Source organism: Mauremys mutica, chromosome 17 (assembly GCF_020497125.1).
Source record: "Mauremys mutica isolate MM-2020 ecotype Southern chromosome 17, ASM2049712v1, whole genome shotgun sequence".
Taxonomy (NCBI): Eukaryota; Metazoa; Chordata; order Testudines; family Geoemydidae; genus Mauremys; species Mauremys mutica.
The window spans coordinates 29,072,720-29,089,190 of NC_059088.1; the positions used below are offsets into that span (position 1 = coordinate 29,072,720).

The 16,471-nt window shown below is 66.2% G+C and overlaps 2 protein-coding genes across 6 annotated transcripts in view; both read right to left on the bottom strand.

Annotated features, from left to right (window-relative positions):
* Positions 1-3: 3 nt before the first annotated feature.
* On the bottom strand, positions 4-5,609 carry PYGO2 (pygopus family PHD finger 2). The gene is made up of 3 exons (XM_044991132.1): positions 5,368-5,609; positions 4,193-4,242; positions 4-3,626 (listed from the first exon to the last, which is right to left on the bottom strand). Exons 1-3 carry the CDS (start codon positions 5,489-5,491, stop codon positions 2,562-2,564), a joined length of 1,239 nt encoding a protein of 412 aa, XP_044847067.1. The 5' UTR covers positions 5,492-5,609; the 3' UTR covers positions 4-2,561.
* A 1,792-nt stretch (positions 5,610-7,401) lies between these two features.
* SHC1 (SHC adaptor protein 1) overlaps positions 7,402-16,471 on the bottom strand; it is a 28,739-nt gene continuing 19,669 nt past the window's right edge. For all 5 annotated transcript variants that reach the window (XM_044991821.1, XM_044991820.1, XM_044991822.1 and 2 more), the window contains 11 exons: positions 14,794-14,864; positions 14,021-14,084; positions 13,147-13,266; positions 12,248-12,301; positions 11,861-11,912; positions 11,459-11,585; positions 11,060-11,231; positions 10,697-10,757; positions 10,089-10,253; positions 9,664-9,926; positions 7,402-9,238 (listed from right to left, as the gene is read on the bottom strand). In XM_044991821.1, coding sequence (XP_044847756.1) covers positions 9,110-9,238; positions 9,664-9,926; positions 10,089-10,253; positions 10,697-10,757; positions 11,060-11,231; positions 11,459-11,585; positions 11,861-11,912; positions 12,248-12,301; positions 13,147-13,266; positions 14,021-14,084; positions 14,794-14,864 — 1,278 coding nt within the window. In that variant the 3' untranslated portion in view covers positions 7,402-9,109. The remainder of the gene's footprint in view (positions 9,239-9,663; positions 9,927-10,088; positions 10,254-10,696; positions 10,758-11,059; positions 11,232-11,458; positions 11,586-11,860; positions 11,913-12,247; positions 12,302-13,146; positions 13,267-14,020; positions 14,085-14,793; positions 14,865-16,471) is intronic.

Sequence of the window (16,471 nt, forward strand, 5' to 3'; positions counted from 1 at the left end):
GAGGCTGGTTTCAAATAGCTTTATAGCTGGACAATACAAAAAGTTTTCCTTTAATGCTCAGACTGTTAAAACGGGGCAAGACCGCGCCCCCTGGTCCTGCAGAAAGCTCCGGGAGGTTAAAAACGATTACAAACCACACCAGCAACCACTTTACAAAAGGGAACAAGTCATCAACACAGCAAGAAGTTAACAAAACCAGGAGATTCCCCCAACCCAGCTGAGAGCAGCAGGGCCCAGCACACAGGCCTGCCCAGGGTGCCCAGCGAGGGTTGGGACAGCCCGTGGCTACTAAACAGGAGCAGCTGTTAGCCAGCGAGCAGTCCTGCCTCCGGGCGATGTGTGTACGCAGCAGGGTAAAGCGTGTGCCTACCAATCAGCCCCTGCGCCAAGCTACTCCCAGGGCAGCTGTTCTCAGCTCAGAACCCTCCCCCTGCCACCGGCCTGCTCACCCCCCTCAGCCACAGGAGCAGAAAGAGACCCAGGCCAGGCCGCTGAGTTCACCCCACCCCCCCCATGAGTCTCACTCTTCGCTCCAACTGGTTCCAGACAGTTCCCCCCAGCTCGCTAATCTAGGTTGCTGCCACTGGTGGAAAGCAAGCTGCCCCCTGCACCGGCTAAGGGGCACTCCCAACCCCGGGGCTCTGTAGCTCTCGCTGACACAGGAAGCAGGCGCAGGCCTTTCAAAGTGTGGCAGCCAAGAGAACCTCACAAACATGACCCAAGCGCAGCCACTGCCTGAAATGCCAGCGCCGAGTGGTGTGAACGAACTGCCAGGCAGCCGAGCGAACCCGAGGGGCTGGTGAGCTGAGCTGCCCGGGCAGCAGCACAGCAGGGTGGGAGCCAAGCCCTGCAGCAGGCTACATCCCTGGTACAGAGGGAAGGGAGGCACCTCTGTGCTGGGCTGCTGGCAACCCCAGGAAAACACCTTCACACCCACTGCTGCTTATTGCCTGCTCCGAGCCCTAGCCCTGGGGGGACAGGAGGGACTCCTGGACAGACTCAGTGATTTCAGAAGCTGCTTCCACAGGCCTGGGTCCTGCTTTGCCAGAGCATGTGGCCTGGTCACAACATGCACATTTCCAACCTGTGCGCCCCCCACGCTCTGGGCACAGCTGGACCCGCCGGCCTCCCCAGCCCTGTGCCTGTAGCCTGCCGTGTGTGACCTACCTCACGTTGGAACGGGGCACTGAGCTTCTGCTCAGCTGCGTAACCACCCACTGGCTTTCATGGGCACCCAGGAGGCAACAGGCACCATCCACCCAATGCTCCCCCTAGCGCAGACAGGCCCAGCAGTGCAGGGCACGTCCGGCTCTCCCATGCAGCATGGCACGATGGGGCCTGGAGGCTCCATGGGCCCCAGGCATTGAAAAATCATGAGTCACGTCCCGAAGTATGAGGACACCTAACGATGGCTGCGGAGTCTCTTGGGCCATGTCTCCCAGCTGCTCTCTCAGCCCCCTGGGCTGGGGGGTGACTCGTAACGAAATCTGGGTCTCACCTAATCCGGGCCCAGGGCTGGAGCTTTACGGAAACCCAGCGCACAGCACAACCTGGCAGAGCAGCTCCTCCCAGGGGGGCAGGGTGCCGAGAGCGCTGGGGCTGGGGAGGGGTCTCGCCGCAGACACTATTCGTGAGTGATCAGGAGAATCCACCTCGTGCCGGCAGCAGGCCCGGCTCAGGTCCGAGGGGCTTGCACTATACTCAGCCTGGATTCCACACACATCCCAGGCACCAGCTGCGGTCTGGGGAAAGGAAGCGAAAGCCGCCTTCCCTGCTGCTCAGACGCACGCTGGCAGCACCCCCACCCCCCCATGCTGCAGACCCACCGCCCTCCCCTCTGGCAACAGCACAGGGCCCAGTGCTGCTTGGGAAGTGGCAGCTTGGGTGGGACAGACCCCCCCCACCCCCATCAAGTGCAAAGGGCTCAGTGTGCTGGTTCTGCTACAGGCCCCTGCCAGGAGACGGAGCCCTGGCTGTTCCGAGCCCTCGCTGCGCCCGGGGGGGAATCTATATCGCTCTGGCCTGGGGTCCCAGCTCTAGGGGTCACACCACAGCTCCCCCATCACCAGGACACAGCCCTCACCAGCTCCGCCCCGCTTCTATCCAGCAGAGACTGCTCTGAGCATCAGCATTTGCAGGCCGCCCCCTGCCCCAAGGTCTCTGTGGAACAGTCACTTTCTCTGTCTGGGGGCAGAGTTTCTGCTCCCACTGGCTGCTCAGCTCGGCCAGTAACAGAGACCCCAGAGCCCCGATCCGGACTTCACACTCTGGGCTGGCAGGCGCGGGGGTATCCGGGGGCAGGAACCGGTCTCTCCTCTCCCTCCAATGGACGCTCCGAGTATTTGAAAAGGGCATGAGCTGCACCAGGCCCAGCCACGCAGACAAGCAAGAACAGAGAGGAAACGTTACCGAAGCCAGACGCCAGCACTCGACATCGTCTCTTGCACGCGGGGAGAGGGGCGGCTACAAAATAAGGGAGGGGAAATTGGCCCGAAAACCAAGCAGGGATCTGTACGAGGTGAGGGCAGCACGGCCCCTCCCTAGCTGGGCCCAGCGCCCGCTCAGCCGTCATTGGCCGCCACCAGCTGCCCCATGCCCTCCCGGATGTACACCGACTGGATCTCCTTGGTCTTCAGGCAGTAGTCGCAGGCCCAGACGGCCGAGGCCTCGGTGGTGAGCAGCCCGTAGGCGTTCTCCGTCATGCCTGTGCACTCCCGGTGGAACCACTTCTGGCAGGAGGCCTCGCACAGGATGGCGTCCTGGTCATCGTTTACTTCGCTGCGGCAGGCGCCGCAAGGGTACACCAGGCCCGGCGGCGGCTGGTGCCCAGAGTTGCCAGACGCCTTGCTGGAGGGCGGGAGGCTGTTAGCTTCGGGGGTGCTGCTGCTCCGGCTGGTGCTGCTGGGGGCGAAGCTTGGCTGGGCCCCGTTCACCGCGGCCGGCGAGCCTGAGTGCGGCTCCTGGCTGAAGGTGCTGGGAGGGGGGTTGAGGTTCTTCCCCCCGTCATCGCCCCCAGCCGAGAAGCCGGGGTCAGCCCCGGGGAAGGGGCTGGTGTTTGGGGGCAGGTTCTGGCTGGGCCGCTGCATGGGAGACTGTCCAAAGAGACTGGCAGGCTGGCTGAACCTCTGGGCCATGGGGGGGCCGGCAGGGGGATTCAGGGCAGGCCCTGGCGCCATGTCTCCGCGGGGAGGCTGCCCCATGGTGGGGGAGATCATGGGCCCAAAGCCCCCGACTGGCCCCTGCATGAGCTGCCCTGCGGGGGGGCTGAAGTTCTGCCCGAGAGGCTGGTTGAAGGGCTGGCCGGGGAAGCTCATGGCGCCAGGCTGCACGTAGTTGGGGTTCTGGGGGGGCATGCTGAAGGCTGGGCCCATCTGGCTCGGGGTGAAGGGCGGGGGCTGCCTCCGCATGGCCTGGGGGCCCCCTGCGTAGCCCGGTGGAGCCTGGGGCGTCATGCCCCCCTGCATGCGGAAGTTCCCAAAGGGCACAGGGTTGCCGAGGAACGGAGCTGACGAGGCCCCCACTTTAGGTGCCCCAAAGTCATCTTCAAAGGGGTTTGAGGCCACCAAGTGGTCGACCATTGGAGTCGGGGGCGGGGCGAACTCCGAGAGATGGGAATAGGCAGGGCCCTGTGGGGAGAAGGCACAGGAGTTAGTGTGGGGCCCGGGCCTGCCAGGGGCACAGGGCCCTCAGCTCCCGCGGGAGGGGAGACACAGCACTGGCAGGGCCGAGCCTACTAGTTCCCCTGCATAGCCTGGCAACGGACGCGGAGCAGCAGGAAGCTGCCCCTCCCGGAGCCTCATGCTCCTGGGAGAGGGGAAGACGAGCCCTGGCTGCAGCAGGGACCCTGGGCTCCTAGCGCCATCTGTGTCAAAGGAACCTGAGACGCTGGGATAGTCCCCAGGCCATGGGAACAGCCAGCCCTAGCTGCTTTGGAGGACGGGCACCGCTGCCCGTACAGCCCCCACTGGCTGCGCGCTGCTCCATGGGGGTGTGCGCGTCCGTCGGCCCTGATGCAGGACACTCCGAGCAGCCCCAGGGTTTGGCTCCAACCTGCTGTGGGTGGGGCTGTCTGTGCCACCAGAACCGTTGGGGGTTCTTGCCCCCAGGTGCCAGGCATGTGCTCGTGTTGTGGTGCTGGGCTGACAGCCTGGCCCCCACCCTCCTATCACGGAGTCCCAGCCATGCTCCCTACCTGAGTGTTGGATTTGCGCCGTTTCTTTTCAGGGCTCTTCATTTGCAGACCTGTGAGGGGCAGCACCGGTGAAGTCAGTGAGTGCCGTCAAGCCTGGCAGGGCCTGAAGACAGCCCGTCCCGTCCCCCCAGCCGCCCTACGCACAGAGGGGAAATGAAGACCAGCATCTCCCCCGACCCTGTGCTCCCTCTCTCAAGCTAGCCTTGCACAAAGAACAGACACCCCCCAAACTCTCTTCTCCCACAAAGCCTCCCTGTTCTCACACCCGACCTGCTTGCCCAGGGCAGGGCCTGGGGAGCCTCCAAGGCACAGGCAGCATTTCCACCCCATTAATGATGGGACAGAAGAAATTTATGGCCTGATAAGGTCACCAATAAGTCTGATCCAGGGAGAACAGGAGCAGGCCACGGCCCCAGGACTGAGCCGCACCATGGTCCTGCGTGTGCATCCCCAGTTCTCAGCTGCGTGCAGGGTTCGCTGGCATCCCGAGCCGGCTCCCCCAAGAGCTCCGTTCCCAGGTGAACGTGTTCCCTTCCCCACAAAGCGCCAGGCTCCAGCTGAGTTCAGCTCAACCTGTGCGCAGGAAGGGCCAGTGGGGATGGCTGCTGCACCCTGCCAGGCCTCAGCTTGGCCCCTTCCTGCACTGCACAAACACCTGCCAGCCAAACCATGTTCCGCAGGCCAGGCACGACTCAGCCCCGGGTCACCCCTGCCTGCAGTCAGGCGGCTTGTGCTGGCACAGCCATGCCCCCTTGGAAGCACCATGGGGCAGGGACCCATGGCCCAGGTTCTCCGTGCAGAGCGCCAGGCATGGGGCCCCCATGGCCCTGCCCTCTTCAATCCCTGTCCAGGGGAGGAGGGTGCCGTATAGACCCCAGCACCGCTGGCCCAGCATTTACCAGTCACGCAAGAGCCAGGAGAGCGCTGCCAGTGCCACTGCCCCACATCCCTCTAAGCCCCCCCAACCCTGCCCACCCCACCGCCCCCTGGCCCCTCCGCCTCGCCCTCCCCACGCCCCCGGCACAATTCCCTCCTCCCCTTCTGAGCGCCCCAGACCCCATCGCTCCCTGAACCCCCAACCATCCCCTGCCCCACGTGCCCCGCCCCCCGGCTGCACCCCCACGTGCCTCCCAGCCCCGCCCCCCGGCTGCACCCCCACGTGCCCCCCCTCTCACCTGCCTTCCCCTGCTTCCTGCCGGGCCCGCCGGGGGGGCCGCTGCCCGGCGGGTTGGGGGGCCCCGGGGGGGGCGGCGGGGCCGGGACTCCTCCCTCCAGCTTCTCGGGGTGCGGAGCCGCCATGGGGGGCCCGGGGCTCAGAGCCGGGGGGGCCCGGGCTGCGCCATGGCCCCGCGCGGGGAGGGGGCTCCGCGCTGCGGCTCCGGCCCGCACTCAGGGCAGCCGCGCCGGAACCGGAAACTGGCCGGGCCCTACCACCGCGGGAAGGGAGGGGCGGACCCCACCACTCCGCATGCGCTGGGAGGGGGACCGGGGGGGACAAACCATTCCAAAGGGGAAGGGGGGCCGGGCCCGCGGTTAGACTATTCTACACTGGGGGCGGGGGGTGCTGGAACAGACCATTGCAGGCTCCTGGGTTCTGCTCCCCGCAGCTGGGCCCCCCACCCTAGGAGCTGATCCCCTCGCTGGGGCCCCTGCCCATGGGGCACCTCCAAGTCGGTCTAGAGGGAGGCCAAGCCCCCAGGGAGCCAGGAGCTGAGCTCCCCCACACTCCCCCCCCCCACACACAGCCAGGAGCTGAGCGCCCCCGTTCTGCCCCCAGGGAGCCAGGAGCTGAGCTCCCCCACACAGCCAGGAGCTGAGCGCCCCCACACTCCCCCACCACACACAGCCAGGAGCTGAGCGCCCCCACACTCCCCCCCCCACACACAGCCAGGAGCTGAGCGCCCCCACACAGCCAGGAGCTGAGCGCCCCCACACTCCCCCCCCCACACACACAGCCAGGAGCTGAGCTCCCCCACACTCCCCCCCACACACAGCCAGGAGCTGAGCTCCCCCACACTCCCCCCCACACACAGCCAGGAGCTGAGCGCCCCCACACTCCCCCCCCCCACCCACAGCCAGGAGCTGAGCGCCCCCACACAGCCAGGAGCTGAGCGCCCCCACACTCCCCCCCCCACACACACAGCCAGGAGCTGAGCTCCCCACGTTCTGCCCCCAGGAGCTGAGCTCCCACACACACAGCCAGGAGCTGAGCGCCCCCGTTCTGCCCCCACACAGCCAGGAGCTGAGCTCCCCCACACTCCTCCCCCCACCCCGCCAGGAACTGAGCCCCCCCTTTCTGCCCCCACACAGCCAGGAGCTGAGCTCCCCCACACTCCCCCCCACACACAGCCAGGAGCTGAGCTCCCCGCGTTCTGCCCCCAGGAGCTGAGCTCCCCCACACACAGCCAGGAGCTGAGCTCCCCCACACTCCCCCCCCACACAGCCAGGAGCTGAGCTCCCCATGTTCTGCCCCCAGGAGCTGAGCTCCCCCACACACAGCCAGGAGCTGAGCGCCCCCGTTCTGCCCCCACACAGCCAGGAGCTGAGCTCCCCCACACTCCTCCCCCCACACAGCCAGGAGCTGAGCGCCCCCATTCTGCCCCCACACAGCCAGGAGCTGAGCTCCCCCACACTCCCCCCCACACACAGCCAGGAGCTGAGCTCCCCCACACTCCCCCCCACACACAGCCAGGAGCTGAGCTCCCCGCGTTCTGCCCCCAGGAGCCAGGGCAGGGCTGGACGCTCCTGCCCCCAGCTTGCTGGGGCTGTCCAGCCCTTCCCGCCTGGCCTGGCGCGAGCAGCCCTCATAGGTGGCTGAGCCCTGGCCCAGATCTGAACCGCCATGGCTGGGGGGCAGCTGGCCACGGGGCTGGGACAAGGCTCTGCTGCCCTCCCGCTGCAGGGATGTTACCTCCTTTGCAGCCGCCAGCTGCAGCAGGAGGCGCCCGCTGGGGAGATCTCGGGCAGGGGAGGCCGAGCAGGGGCAGTTACTGGCCATGTAAAGCTGAGGGTCTAAGAGCCTAGGAGAGGGGCCGCTGGGGCCCAAAGGGCAAAGCATCAGCCTGCTGGTTCAGAGACCCCTCAGCCAAGCACACGCCCCGTGTACCCTGGATAAGGAGCAGCTGCTGGACATGGATACAGCATGCACCTTCCTGCACGGACCGGACCCCTCCCCTCCCGTCAGACAAGGAGCCACTCACAGCCACGCCTTAAAGAAATACTAACTTTAATAATAGCCATCCGATTCCTTTGGTATAATCAAGACCTGGTAACAAATCAAACCCATATAAAGGAGAAAGAGAGAAAGGGGAGGAGAGAAAGCAAAACCCTCCCCCCCTCTGAGCCCAGCAGGAGGCGGGAGGGGGAGGGTTACACTTTGGCTTCAGAGTATAACAATGTGCATGCAACACTGGGATCCCCACACTCCGTGCAGACCCGGGGGGAGGGGGCAGGCTCCATGCCCTGCAGGGAGAGGGCTCACCTGCCACTGCAGCAGAGCCTGGGAAGCCCAGGAGGCTGCTCCCGGCGGATGCTGCTTAGCGCTGGCTGGGGAGAAACAGCAGAGCTCAGGCCAGCTGTCCTGTCCCCCTGGGACCTCAGCAACCCACTTGTCTCCTGATGTGGGGAGCTCTGGTTCCCCCTTCTGGGTGCTACGTGCTTCCTTTGGCTGCGTGATTGGCCCGGGCCGAGCTGGGGTACAGGGAACTGGCTGTGTCACACCCTGCCCAAGGGGCAGCAGGATGTAGTGTACAGCACTGTGTCCCCCCGTCCCCCCCGCAAGGACAGGGGCCAAGGGGCTCTTGCTCTCCTATGGAGAACCCCATTTACCCCATCTAATTTCCATCCGTGCCGCTCCCTGGACACAGACTAGGAGCTGCCTTCCAGGACAAGGAGTGGGACTGTGAACAGCCTGCTGCAGAAGGGGCCACCTGAGCCCTGCTTCCAGCCAGCAGGACGCTGGGACAGGACCGCTGGCTGCGGCCTCTGGGAGCCGGTGGAGCCTTGTGTGAGGACAGGGGCTGTGCTCCCAGCACTGCCCCAGCAGCTAGGGTGGGCTGACTGCTCTCCCTAGCCCGCCCCAGGGCCGACTGCTTTGCATAAGTATCTGGGACCTGCAGAGGGTCAAGGCACAGAGTTAATACGTAAAGTGATCGGGTACATTCGGTGTGCGGCCGGCCCAGCCTTGTGCTTCGCGGAGCAGAGGGCTGGGTTCACCTGGGGAGGGCAGGGCAGGGGGCCCTCCACTCCCGCCCTCTGGGGAAAGTCTCCCTTGTTCTCACCCTGTGCAGCAGGAGCCATGGCGCTGCTCTGTGGTGCAGTGGCTCTCCCAAAGGGGTCACACAGGTGGTGCCACCCATGGGTGCTGACCCCTAGGGATTGCAGGGGAATGGCAAATGAGAATCCAGCCCTTCCCTGCTGGGGGTGAGCTACCTCTCAGGGGAGGGCGGGGGCCAGGAGTGCTCTGCAACCTCCAGACAGGCAGGCCTCTGAGCCAATAGGATTGACCCTCACCTTCCTCACAGAGGCTCAGCAGGCACTCAGAGGTCAGGGCAGGCTCCCTCCCAAGGGGGGGATGAACACGAGGTGAGGGCGTGTGGTTGCAATTGGCCTTCGGAGCAGCGCCCACAGCCGCCCAGGCTGGAGTTTGGTGCTAGCGGAGGTGGAGCCGTGGCTGGCGCAGCCCCCTCCCTCTGCCCAGTACCCAGCCCTGGCTCCCCTGGCCGCCTCCACCTCTGCTCTGTCTCCGGAGGGGCTGCTGTGAGCCCAGGGAGTCTGAGCTCCTGGCGGAGAGACGGGGAGCCCCAGGGGCTCCTGGGCAAGCAGCGGCTGAACCAGTCCAAGAGCCCTGCTGGCAGACAGGGGATGAGAAGGCCAGGGCGGGCAGGGCCCGGGGGGCTCCCCGAGGCCCCCCACGCCTCACAGTCTCCTCTCCACGGGCTGCTGCAGGCACAGCTCGCTGCCCGCCGAGATGATGGGCAGGTGATTGTCCATGTGGTAGCTGATCAGGTGACTGACGCTCTCAAAGCGATGATCCTTCGTCCGCACCTGCAAGGGCCAGAAACGGGGCTCAAGGGATGACCAGGAAGTGGGTGGAGCCAGGAGGCACGTGCGCCCTCTTGTGACCAAATGAGACATGGCGGCACAAACCCTGCGGAGAGGAGCCAGTGTCCTGTTCCCTTGCAAGACCAGACTGAGGCATCTCCAGGAGGGAGGGGTGGCCATACCCACTTCTGGCGCGGGGGTGACGAAGGGCCTCTGGGGCTGAGCGGGAGCCAAAGCTGGAGCAGGGAAGGGCTCCTGTCAATCATTCTCACGCACAAGAACCCAGGAGCCCATGGGGTGCTGGCCCCGTGCCCAGCCGGCACCCCAGGACACCTGCAGTGGCTTGGCTCTTCTCTGGGCTCCCAGCTCTGGTAAGCCTGCAGGACTGGGGAAGGGAGCCCCCCGCCATGGCCCCAGGGCCAACTCACCACTCCCTCGGGGTCGACCAGCAGCAGGTGCTTGGGCTGCCCGCCCTGCAGCCCGGTCAGCACGTACTGGCCCGGTGTGGTGGTGCTCTCCCGCACCAGGAAGTCCCCGTTCACCTTCAGCAGCTTCTCCGCCTCCTTGCGGCTCATCTTCCCGTGGTACCAGGGCTCCCGCCGCAGCTGCTCCTCCATGGAGGCCAGGAGCTGGGCCGGCGGCAGCCCCACCGGCACCGCGGGCGGGACCCGCAGGGCGTCCTCGAAGGGCTCTGCGGGGGAGAGGAGCAGGGGTTGGATGGACACGGAGCCCACACTCACTCCTGTGCCCTGGGGCTCTAGCCGGTTGGACAGAGGCAAGCCAGGCCCCTCAGCCCAGCAACCACGCAGAGCCAATGAATGCCAGCCCAGAGCTGGCGCAGAGGGCCACTCACTCATGTCGAAGAGGTCTCGCTGGGCACTGCCATTGGCCGTGCCCGGGATGCTGGCAGCAGAGGCCAGGCGCGACCTGTCCAGGTTCTGCACGTTGACGTAGGACGGGTCATCAAACAGGTCGGTGCGGATGGCTGGGCCAGCGCCAGGGGCGTATTTATCCCTTCCTGCATGGAGGGGAGCTGCAGTTAGCAGGGCTTGCCAGCCCCCCCACCCCCCACCTCAGCTACAGGGCCCAACACCCCCCTGCTGGGCCTTGAGTTACCCCAGGAACTGCCGCCAGAGACCCCAGCTAGGGGGCAGCAGGGGGCCAGCCCCACACTCTGCTGGGATCCCTTGATTTGCTCCATGTGATCCTGGCAAACCCAAAGATGATGCAGGACCAGACCCAGGGACATGAAAGTCTTGGGGCATTTGGCTCCTGGCCTTGGCACACACAGGGGATGCTCAGAGATTAGCCCGTCCCACTGCGGAGGGCAGCGGGGAGGCAATGCTGGAGCTGGCACCGCCGTGAGGGGCAGGAAGGTGTCTGAGCCGCACCGTGCCAGGCCATGCGGCCCCCAGCAGGTGGGCGAGGGAGCCTGTGGCACAACTGCCCGTGGTCCAGTACCTTGGGCAGGAGGGTGCTGCTTCCGGGGGTCGTGCTCTGTGCTGGACATCTGGCCCACAGGCTGCAGGAGGAAGAGACAGGCGGTGAGTAGCCAAGGCTCAGGCTGCTCCCTTCTCCTCCCTGTGCCCGCAGCACCCAGCTCCAGTGGCCTCCAGCCTGACCACCTGCCACCCATCCGACTGGCAACAGGCAGCGCCCCCTGTGCAGGGACATTCCCTGCCAGGTCTCACCCCGGGGTCATTGGCCAGGTGGCCCCAGGCCCGCAGCTCCCCTCCGAGCTGGCACCACGGGACCCATCTGGCACGGCCCCGGGAAGGGGCGCAGTGGGACGAGCCAGTGGGACCCCCCCCGAGCAGTGCTTACCAGCGTTGCCCCCAGGTGATTGGGCGTCTGTGCCACACTGGCGCCGTCACGAAGCCGCATGTCCACCACGCCCCCCAGGGGCGGCTCTTTGCCGGGGAAGTCGTTGTAGTACTGGTGGTCCGATGGCTCTTCCTCCTCCTCGTCCCAGGCCGAGCCGTCAAACCCGGCCATTCTAGGGGGTGGGGAGCAGTAAGTGAGCGGCAATGCACCCCAGCTCTGCCACATGCCCTCCACTCCCCGCACCGGCTCCATGCCCAGCGCCTCACCAAGGGCCCGGCAGGGCCTGGACTGGAGCCAGGCAGCCAGTGCATCCTGCCCAGAGCCCTGCCGGCTGGCCAGGGAGCTCCAGGGGCAACCCCACCCAGCAGCACCCCTCTGAGGCACTGCTGCCCCCCATACCTGTCATGGGGAGTGACGAGCTTTGGGGGGTTTTTCAAGTACTGCTTGAAGCGCAGCTCGAAGGCCTGCCCAATGGTGCTGATCACGTCCTGCGCCAGGCCCTCGGGGCACTCCAGGATATGGCAGGCTGGGGAGGGAACAAAGGCAGGGCTCAGAGGGAGGGACCCCCACAAACACACACATGCACACCCCGGGACACTGCCAGGCTGTCGTTACACCCACCCCTGGCAGCAGCAACTGCTGCTGCAGGCCTGGAGCCAGCCAGGGCATGCAGGGGGGTGGCCAACCCAGCTCTCATGGCCCCGGCTGGCTGGGGGGGCAGCGCTGGGCCGCGGCAGGCATCCAGCAGAGGTGGGGTTAATGGCTGCGCCAGCTGGCCAGGAGATGGCACAAGTCACTCACCTCTCTGATTGACGGGGTCTTTGGCAACATAGGCAACGTACTCTGCAGTGTCCTGTGGGGGAGACGCAGCGGGTAAGGTGACAGCAGCACCGGAGCTTGGGGGGGGGCACCCCTACCCATCACCCACAGCCTAGTGCTCAGCGTACCAACGGCAGTCCCAGGTGTGAGGCTAGGATGAAGGGCCAGGGGGATGTCCCAGGGCACCAGCCCAGCCCTGCTGGTGTGGCTCATCCCTGCTGGAGCAGTAAGGGGGGTGCTGGCCAGATGCAGGGGCCAGCCGTGGGGGAGAGCCCCCTCCCCCCGAGGGAGCCCTGGGCAGAGGTGGGATGGAGCCCAGCCATCAGGGGAACCTGGACACGGAGCAAAGGCCCCCAGCTGCTCACTCACCGGGTCCCCCCCGGAGGCGAAGGAGATGGACTGCATGTGATGGTTGGCGATGATCTGTGGGGAAGGGAGAGTCCTTGGTTAGACTGTGCCGAACTGGGAATGTTCTTCATGTTTTCTTTGAATGCTGGGTGGGTGCCTGTGATGCAGCAGGGAGAGGGGAGTGTTGGCCTGGGAAGGTTGCAGGGGAGTTTGGCTGGGACTGGCTGCAGTGGGGATGGGAGACTTTCCTTGAGGGAGGATACCTGAGCACGTAACATGAGAACCCAGGAGGGGGGTTGGAGCCAGGTGACACCTCTGCTCGGGAAATGGACAAAGGCTGGGGGAGGGGCCGGGGGGAGGCTGGGTGAGACGGCTGGAGGGAGTTTCAGTTTGGAGCTGGCTGGGAAATGGACTGGGCTCTGGCCTCCCTGGGGCCCCCCCAAGATGGACCTGGCTGAGGGGTCCTGGTTGTACCTACAAGCCCTGCTTGGGACTGTGTTCCTGTCGTCTGTGTTACTGGCTGGCTGAGTCATGGTGAGTGGCAGGAAGCCGGGGGTGCAGGCCTTGTCTCCCCCAAACTCCGTGACATAGACACAGCACCCAGCTGCTTTGCCCAGCCAGGGATGCCTGTGTGGGGGAGGTACCCCCAGGACGTGGGGTCTGTGCTCGGCCTTCGGACGCCCCCTGGAGCTGGCAGCCATGGACCTGCCCTGCACAGTGGCGTCATGGGCCTGGGTCGAACCAGTGACCCTCTGTGGGGGGCCCAGCACACGGGGGACGAGGGGCAGGCCTGGCCTGTCCCCCCCAGGTAGACAGGGGGCGGAGCTGCAGACTGGGTAGGCAGGGGCAAGAGCCCCCCGCTGGCTGCTCCCCAGCCAGAGCAGGCAGGGAGGGGGCTCTGTGGCCCCGGCGAGTCTCACCTGTTTGCAGTCGGACGCCATGAGGTTGAGGCTGCTGGTGGAGATGGTGAGGGTGATGGGCATGCCGGCGAACTTGAGGTTGCTCTTGCCCAGGATGGAGTTCAGCGAGCGGCCGCAGGGCTGCAGAAGCAAAGGGCCGTCCGCTAGGGGGCTGGGGCCAAGAACCCCCCGAGCGCCCAGGGCTCAGCACTTCGCATCTACCATCCCAGGCAGCCCCAGGCCTGGCACCTGGGAGCCTCTCCACAGCAGAGCGCCGAGGCCCTGGGCTCAGTCACACCGGCTCCCTGGCAGCCCAGCCCCTGTGCAGGCCCCACCGCCCGGGAACGGCAGCAGCCCAGCCCCTCCGGCCTGGCTTAGCACTCGATCTCCCCCCACCTCACATCCATTAACCAGCAGCAGTGAGCGGGGGAGGGCTGCGCTGGAGCAGCCAGCCTCACTCCTCCATTAGCGCCGCTATTGATCAGCCCCCCACAGCGGGGGACCTATCCCAGCCCTGCCACGGCTGCCATCCCACTGCCAGGGGCAGCCGCAGGGGCTGGCGGCTCCTGCTCCAATAGATAAGGGGGGGAGCATGGGGGTGCATGGGCACCTTCCCAGCCCCTAGTGTCCCCCCCAAAGCCTCCTGCCAGACACCGGCACTGCCTGATTCCTAGACCCCGGGGTCAATTTCCAGTTCTGACCCAGCTGAGCGGGGCCTGGCCCTTCCCGCCCCCCTGGGGCGAGTGGGTGAGAGCATAAGTGCGTGGGAGGCGAAGGAGCCGAGTCCCGGCCCTTTGCCTCTGCACCCCCACCATGTCCGCCCCCACCCCTGGCCCCAGACTGGGCTCCTGCTCCAACTGCCAGAGTGCGCGGCCTTTACCCAGCCTGGCCTTACCTTCCTCCTCCGGACGGCTCCTTTGGCACCAGGCACTGCCTCGCACACCAGGCTGATCGCCTCCCTGCGGGGACCACAGGGCAAAGTCAGGGCAGCCCCAGGGAGCGGCCAGGCCCCAGGGAGCGGCCAGGCCCCAGCCACTTCCCCCAGGGACCCTCCCCCCCCAGGGCCAGGTGACACACAGACTCCTGAGTGCTGGGAGGGCAGGCACAGATCTTAGCCCACTTGGGGTGAGTGAAGCTAGAAGGAGCCTGGAAGGGGGATTGGCCCTGCCCCCCAAAGAGGCCGCAGTCATTCATACACACCAGCCTTGCACAAAGGGGCCACGGGTCGTGGGCTGGGAAGGGACTCCCATCCTGAGAGTCTCCAAACCATCCCCTCCAGGCTGGCACAGTGGGGCCCCGCCGGGGGGAGGGACGCGGGCGGGGCCTCCTTTGCCTGGCAGAGGCTGGAGCGAGCGTCTGGTTTCACTAAGAAGCACCGGTCTCCCTGGCACCTCCTATGCAGCTGCCATTCAGACCCCAGCACGCTCCTTGGCAGCTGCCACCCAGCAGCACCTGGTGGGAGCAGGGGGCACCGTGGGATGTGCTCTGGGCCCGGAGTGGCCTCGCTGCTCAACCGCAGGGCACTGGATCAGAACCCACTCTCCAGGTCCGTGGGCATCAGCGCAGGGGGTACGTGCGGATGCATCTCCCAGCGTGAGGCCTCTCTGCCCACACCCAGCGTCCGAGCGCCTGCGAGGCTCCCAGGAGGCTGGGGGGCCTGCGGCTCACCTGGTTACCTGAGTCCTGGTGTTGAAATCCAGCGCCCGCATGGACTGGAGAACTTCCACGCAGCCCATGTACTGAGAGAGAGTGAGAGAGAGCGCATCAGACGCCAGGATAGGGGTCAGCCCTATGACTCCCCCAAGCCCGCTGGGATGGCACAGCCCAGCCCGCCCGCCAGCCAGCCCTGGCAGCAGGGCTGCAATGCTGGCAGGCTGCTCCCCTGCACCGGCTCAGCACTCAGGGCCTCCCCCAGCCCCCAAGCACTGTAGGGTGAGCTGCAGGGGTGGAACAGGGGAGGGGCTGTCTCTGGGCTCTGGCTGCCTCACCAAGGGCCATGCACGGCTCCCCACGACCCCCTGTGGGCTCACACCAGGAGGTGGGGAGCAGAAATACTACAGTGCTAAAGAACCCTCCCTGTGTTTCTCTAGGGGAGGGTCTGGGCTGGTGCCTGGCTCTGGGGCACCATCCCTGAGATGCCAACGCCCTCCAGGCACCCCCTCAGGGATTTCACCACACAGATCCCAGCAAAACTGTGGTGCCAACCCCACCCCTGCTGCAGCTCAGCCATTGCACACGCCCCTGGCCCCAGGGCAGCTCAACCACGGCACACGCCCCAGCCCCAGGGCAGCTCAGCCACTGCACACGCCCCTGGCCCCAGCCCCAGGGCAGCTCAGCCACTGCACACGCCCAGCCCCCGGCCCCAGGGCAGCTCAGCCACTGCACATGCCCAGCCCCTGGCCACTGGGCAGTTCAACCACTGTACACGCCCAGCCCCCGGCCCCAGGGCAGCTCAGCCACTGTACACGCCCCAGCCCCAGGGCAGCTCAGCCATTGCACACGCCCAGCCCCCGGCCCCCAGGCAGTTCAACCACTGCACACGCCCCAGCCCCAGGGCAGCTCAGCCACTGCACACGCCCCTGGCCCCAGCCCCAGGGCAGCTCAGCCACTGCACATGCCCAGCCCCCGGCCCCAGGGCAGCTCAGCCGCTGCACACGCCCAGCCCCCGGCCCCAGGGCAGCTCGGCCCCAGGGCAGCTCAGCCGCTGCACACGCCCAGCCCCTGGCCCCCAGCCCAGGCATCGCAGGAAGTTAGTAGGAGGAACCCATCGTTCCTTGCAGGGGTCAGTAACCCACCCTCTCTGCTTCCAGGACCCAGCCCCTCTGGACACTCAGGGGCTCGGGGGATGAGGAAGGTGTGGGGGGAGGGGAGATGCTAGATGATTAAAAGGGCACAATTCAAAAGCCCCATTCCCAGGATGGTTTCAGGAGCCCGCTGGTGCCCCTTGGCTTGGCAGAGCCCTGAACCCTGCCTCTCTTGGCTGATGCCAGCTGGGCAGCACTGGCCCTGCGGGCGGGCGGTTGCTCCCTGTCCCGACTGGGCTAGGCACTCATGCCAGACACAGTAACTCTCACGCCTGCCTACCAGGAACAAAGCTTCTCTGTTCAGTGCCCCCTGTTTGTGGCCTTGATGCTGGGGGGGGCAGGGGGGCTTCTCTGAAGAGTTCCATCCAGCCTTCTCTGGCTGTTCCTATGCTGCGGGGATGGGGGCTCAGGGCTCTGAGGGGAGGATCCCAGCAGGGACTCTGAACAGGGCCCCCTGCGAGCCCCTGCAGGCTGGAAACGGGGCTGTGTAATCCTGGCTCAGGTCACAAGTGAAACAAGCTGGCTGGTCTCAGCCTGGTGCT